The 6,498-nt window shown below is 40.5% G+C and overlaps 1 protein-coding gene across 7 annotated transcripts in view; it reads right to left on the bottom strand.

Moving 5' to 3' along the window:
- Positions 1–6,498, bottom strand: part of SYNRG (synergin gamma) — a 54,165-nt gene that overhangs the window by 15,889 nt on the left and 31,778 nt on the right. For all 7 annotated transcript variants that reach the window (XM_019511084.1, XM_019511086.1, XM_019511087.1 and 4 more), the window contains one exon: positions 433–1,026. In XM_019511084.1, the coding sequence (XP_019366629.1) occupies positions 433–1,026 (594 nt within the window). The remainder of the gene's footprint in view (positions 1–432; positions 1,027–6,498) is intronic.

Genomic DNA, 6,498 nt, shown 5'->3' with positions numbered 1-6,498 from the left:
ACTATGCTTAGAATTGTTCTTATTTTATGCCTGTGGCTCACTGTGCAAAACTTAAGCCACTCTATCACTAGTAACATTACTATCCAATAAAAAATTAAATAAATAGAAGAGTTAAACCACAACTGTCTGGGAAACCAGCTGCACTGACAACCAGGAAAATGAAGTCCATTGATCACTAGGTGTAAAAGCAGCACTGTGAGCCTCCCAAAGCGAGATGCATTATAGTTCTAGCTCCAGGCCTATTCAATCTGTAGGAAGCTACCTGTAAAAAAGGCCTGATACAAATCCCATTGAACTCAACAGAAGACTCAGATTTATTCCAACGAGCTTAGGAACAGTCTGCAAGGGAGAATATCATTTGCTCACTAATAAAAAACAGAATACCGAATGGACGCGTCTGTACGTGTTACGAACCACCCTGAACATGCTCACCTTGAACAGAGAGGTCAAAGGTAGCAAGTTCACTCTTGATCATTTCTTCACTAGATTTCACCTTGCCTTGTGACGTGGCCACCAAGAAGTCAAATTTGCTGATTTTAGGCTTTTCGCTTTGAAATTCTCCGAAGTCATCTGTGCACTCTTTTGGTGGCTCAGAGGAGATGCCACTGGTGGCTAAGTCAACCTCTTGGCTTCCATCAACTGCTGCTGTATCCTGCACTTCTGATAACGGCCTTGCAAAGTCTCCAAAGTCTCCAACATCATCATCACCCTGACCACTGGATGTAAGGCCAGGTTCTTTAAAGTTTGCAAAGGCTGCGAACGCAACGTCCTGTAAAGCTTCCTCGCTAAAAAAGGTGGTCACTTTGGAAACTGTCGTCATGGTAATGTTTTCTGAACTGCCAAACAAAGTCTCCTTCTTCTGTAGAACTGAGGTAGCTGAGGAGAATCCACTCCCTGGGCTAAAGGAAGAGGGCTTCTTGCTCTGAGGAATGTCTTCTTTGTCTGGCCACTCATAGCTTGCAAGGCTGCTTACCGCAGAGCCGCTGTTATAGTTTCCAAACTGGGCACATTTTAAGTCATCTATATCTGAGGGGAAAAAAACAAAAACACATATACACATACACACTCACAATTAGGGACTCTGCCAAAGTTTAGAAGTCAATCTCCCCAAGCTGTACAGAAATGATAGCTATTGGCGATCCTTGGTCTTGGGTCTGCATTGAGCTGACATCTCAAGTCGGTGAGACACAATCTAGATCTTGCACAAAAAGTAAATCTTATAAATTGCTATGTGGGAATCTCTAAAAATTCTCTACTTCTGACGTACCAACCTTGGCTCCTTGAACGAACCACACAGAAAACTGGTCTAGCTCTCCTCCCCTCCTATTTTGCCCCCAGATAATACGTCCCAAAGAATAAATACAAATGCTGCTGTCGGAGAAGAGCATGCCAAAGGCTTTTAACAGCAAGCAAGACCTGTTCTTAAAAATTGTGAATTACAGAAGCACTGCCTAACTCCATTTGTTTAAGTCTGCAAGTTTCAGGAGCATCAACGTTGCAAAGATCTTTAATTTTAGCTTACACGCATTGCTGATTCAGATAACTAGACAGAAAACTAACCATATGACAAGCTTTCAATCCAACATTTAGGACTTACCCAGTATTTACATGGGCCAATAGATCTGTCTTTCTGCCCTAAATGGGTACGAGAAAGACAGCGATGCCTTTTTCTTATGCTGAGGCCACCGAAAGAAACAACGCAGTGATCTGACTGATCTCTGCTAGACTGTCTGCTACCCACATTCAACTTTTTTTTTTTTTTTTTTTTTTAAATTTAGATTGAGACGGTTCCATATGGGGTGGTATAAAAAGCCAGGGGCCGTAGACTTTTTGTGCAAGCATTAAAAAAAAAAAAAAAAAAAAAAAAAAAAGGCTATGCTTGGCATTTGTTTCTAGGCATTAACAATTGTCAATTTGCATTAGACACCCAGCTGCTGCTCCATGCCTAGGGTAAAATGATCTCAAGGTAAAGCAAACACAAACCAGAAAAACATGCTTTCTTCGCATCTTTTTAGCCAAGGCTGCTTTGATAAACATTTGGGTCCTAACTGGCTTGCACGCAGTAACAGCAGCTTGGGTTTCATAAAGGTAGTGTGGAAACAAGTTGACATTCCAGCTGCCCTTTTTATTCAATCTGGCTATACCAGCCTGAGGATTAAGCCATTTTAACAACACATTTCTGCCTACATTTACTCATTTTACTGGAAGGAAAGAGCACGCAGAGCTGCTTTAGGCTGCTTTCCCAGCCTGACCCACATACATGATTAATCAGGAAGTCCAACAATTGTGCGAAACGATTACAGACAAGTTTAATGGCTGCAGCCAAAAAAAAGCAAAGAGCTCCTTTGCAATGAGACAGTGGGGCATAAAGTGTCACACATTTGATTTTCCTTGGGGATGCGGTTTGTGCTGCTGCAGCATGCGTGCACCCGATAGCATCTCAGTAACAACAACAGTCCCTTGCATTTGCGTAGCTTCTTTCATCTGAACATCTCCAGGTACAGACAGACTTTAAATCTGTCCAACAAGGATTATCCTCAACTTATCTGGGTGTAAAAAGGCATGGACCTGGAATCATGTCCACAAAATGAACCAAGGCAGAAGCAAGGAAGAGAGGTGGAAGCAGGCTGGCTTGCAATGGCTCAGCAAGGAACTATTTACCTCCACAGACTGTGCCTCTAAGCTAAGTTTTCATGTAGAAAAACCCAACCACTAAGTGTCTAGCATTAAAAGCTTCCAGAAAAGCCTCTAAAAATGTAAACCCAGTGTAATGAGAGCAGGACAGTGCTAGAAGCAGCACATCACTTTACCCCAACCAGTGTGTTGACTTGGGAACCTAATGATAACAGTGCCCATGTCACTATTCCAGCATTCATCAAATAAAGAGTGATAATCATCTTATGAGCATCTTCAGGATCCACTGTGATCAGCTGCTTCTTTTAATCAACACATAGAAGCAACTTGGACTGTGAGGACATCCCACACTGATTTACTTTGTTTTATATTCTTTCAATCTGACCTGTGGCTCAAGGTCTCACCGAGTCAGCAAAGGGTTTGACACAATTTTCAATTCCCAATGCTTTTTAGCCCATATGCCAGGCTTCTACTCCACCTTCCTGGCAAAGGCAGCAAAATGATAGTTCATTCCTTTGGGATTACTCAGAAAAAATGTATAATGGCTCCTGAGTAATATCATTTCATAGCTAGGAGAGTCCCAGAGAAATGTACTAAAAAACCAAGTACTAAAAATAAATATGGATGCAATTCTAAAATGTTGCAAGCCAAACAAGCTGTTATAATAAATCCTGTTTTAAGGTCACTGTAAAAAAAAAAAAATCACCAGTTTGGCTAGCACATGCTCTGAACTGTCCCTAGTTAAAAGCTGCCCTGTGTGGGAAATGGGAGTCATTATCCTTGTGATGGCTGCAACCTGCACCAGATTTAAAAGGTTGATCCTGGCTCCCAATTAAATTATCTACCGGGTAATACAGAAAAACTCTCATTCTTTCTTTTCCTGAAAGGCTGCAGAGCACCTTGCCACACGATTAATATACAGATAAGCAGGTTACATGTGAAAAGCATTCAATGATTGACCCTAGGGAACTCTTCTTGATTTGGGTATTTTTATTATTGGCACAATGATGTTTTATTAAACACCGTTCAGATCTGTTCCTGCAACTGCTTCTACTCTAGAGACTGCAGATAAGTTTAATGAAAAAAAATTAGGTGCAGCATTTGAACTTCAGCTTTAACCTCTGGCATAATAAGAGCTTAATAATGTTGTTATGGCAATTCAATGGGGTTTTTTTTAAATGGTTGTGCATCAGTGGCAGCATTCATTCAAAACATGTGATCATTAACTGAAAATAAATCTCAAGTAATTCCAAGAGCTAAGCACCGCCTTCAGAAAAATACAGTTCCTACTCAGAAATATCTGTAGAAATTTCCTCCTCCAAGGACTTCACATTTAAACCAACGGGAGAGCACAAAACTTCTTTAAAAATATATTACTGAAAGAGCAAAGGCTTAAACCATTCCAAATTCTCTCACATGTTTTTTGCTTTCAAGATACTGTAATCTTCCTAGCTAAGCAGGATTAGTGTCCTGCACTTCCTATATTGGAAACTATTTCATGATGAATGTAAGCAGAATGGCAAGGCGCAAAATAGATTTTCAAGACTGATTAGCATTTTTGGCAGCCTGCATTACGTTTCAACATATACTGAGAGTAAAACTTCATCAGCACTTTTTGGGGGGGAAAAAAAAGAGCAACAAATTGTCCTGTCAAAGTAAATCAAGGCATGAATGTATCATACAAAACATCTCTTAACTATTTCTTCCATAATTCTACCCACCCAAAACTTGTATTCAATATATTATAGTGTAATATGTTAAAATGAGGCAATGATCCCTTAATAACAATGCTGTCAAGTTCTTGGCATCTTTCTGAAAGGATATAATACACAATGCTTTTTATATTTATGACAATATAAAATATCTTAATGATTCCACTGCCATTTTATTAAAGAAGGATCATATTAGCCTCCAACAGGCTAGCTACCGGTGTATCTTGCAGTCAAATTAAACTTCACTAAGAAACAAATGCATATGGATTTTTCCATATGCATATCCAAATGACCAAAGGTGGAGAAAACACACGGGATGAAAATGAACGAGGCTTACAGAAAGGCCAATGAAGCTGCATTAGACATGACCAAAATGGAGTACAGCAGATGCATCTGCCTCTTTTAAAAGGCATGTATTTTTAAATGTTTTTTTCTAGATATCTAGGATAGATATCAAATATCTATGTCTATTCAAATAGCTACTTAAGCCCTCAAAAGCATTTTAGTGTATGGCAATATAGTCCCGTGGTTTGAAAAATAAACAAGCTACCCCCCCCCCCATCTGCAAAAAAAATAAATCAATCAAAAAAGACAGAAAATTGAACATAATCAGACAGTCCCTTCTCCCACAATTTTAACCCAAGTACAACATGAAAGAATCTCTACCACCCAGCAATTATCAAATGTGTTGGCTAAAATACGTATGAGCTTTGAAGTTAATCCGAGGTAATTTAATAGTAAGCTATTTCGGACTGCAGGAGCAGAGTTTGCTTTAATGCACCAATTCTTCTTTTACCGCCAGTTGCTTGCAACAGAATTTGGATATGAGAATCCATAACCTGTATTAGAAAATAAGTGTCCAGTTCTCCATAAAAATTTGCCCGAGGGACAACCAAAGGCCATTTGTCAGGTCCATATGTCCACCCACCCTTTGCTGATCAGGTCCTCATACAGCCTAACGACAATGCACATACGCTGATCTATTCAAATGTCAAGCACTATGAAACCAGTGATGTGAACAGAGATTTGTACATTAAAAGAAACACGAAAAATTTTCAAGGAGAAAAGGAAGGGTTTCTTTGTAGTCCCAACACTACAAACAGTGACCGTCAAGGAGCACTAGAAGCTGAAGAGCAGAGTTTCAATCATTCCTGGAGCGCAGAGTGGAAGATCTGATCCCACCCCTTCTTTACCCCCCTTCCTGTACGGCATTTTCCGTTTGGGATCTGTCTAAACGATGTTCTCTGCTAAGTTTACAGTCTGCCTAATCATCGCCTGGGAATAGCCACAGTACGACTCACCAGCCTCGCTGCTGTGGATGAGCCTTAGAAGGATACCCGTCAGGGACCATGCAGAAGAGTGCTGACGGGGGATGAAATACTGCTATAAAACAGTTTCCCGGTGTTATCTAATCTAGACAAAAAAAAAACAAAACTCGACATCCCTCATTTGAGCTGACTACAATAATCTACTTCAACTACTATAGATTAGATTATGTTTGCACATTGTCTGGAAGCAATTTCCAGGCTGGACTTTTCAATGTCAGTGGTTTAATTGTTTTTAAGGAAAATCCATCTGATGGTAAGAATGACGCTGGGACCGATATTTGCAGGTTATTTGGTCTTTTTTGTATGACTGTTATTATTTCAGAACCTTTCACCTCAGGACCACAAATTGGGATTCAGTCCGAGAGGCTAGAATACCATTTGAAGGCTGTTAGGGGGCCTCTATAAAGACAAGCTAGCTGTCACTTCCATTCCTAGTGGACAGAGATCTGTGTCACCAGAGACGCACACAACTGGCAATCTTGTTGGCAGCCTTAGACAGAGTCCAAAGACAGAAGTGGCCATGAAAACTGCTTCCCTCCTACCCGTTTTCAGGCAAGATTCCTCCAGGTCAGGACCGAGACGTATTGACAGGCAGAGTGCAGAGGGCTGTGCTATTGTAGCTGGATCGTGCTTATTCGTGGACTGGAGGAATTCAGGGCTAGCTTGTCAGTTGGTGAAAACAGGCACGAGATCCAAAAACTATAAAACAAGACTGCTCCAATTCGTTCTTGTAAAGGACAATCAGCAGCAGCACTTCTGGCTGAAAACCATCCAGAGCTAATGAACTCCATCCAAGTAAAGGGGAGACAAAAAAAAAAAAAAAA

Source organism: Gavialis gangeticus, unplaced genomic scaffold, assembly GCF_001723915.1.
Source record: "Gavialis gangeticus isolate Ggan-Ray unplaced genomic scaffold, GavGan_comp1, whole genome shotgun sequence".
Lineage (NCBI taxonomy): Eukaryota > Metazoa > Chordata > Crocodylia > Gavialidae > Gavialis > Gavialis gangeticus.
Note: the sequence above shows the minus strand (reverse complement) of the source record. Positions and strands in the feature narration are given on the sequence as shown.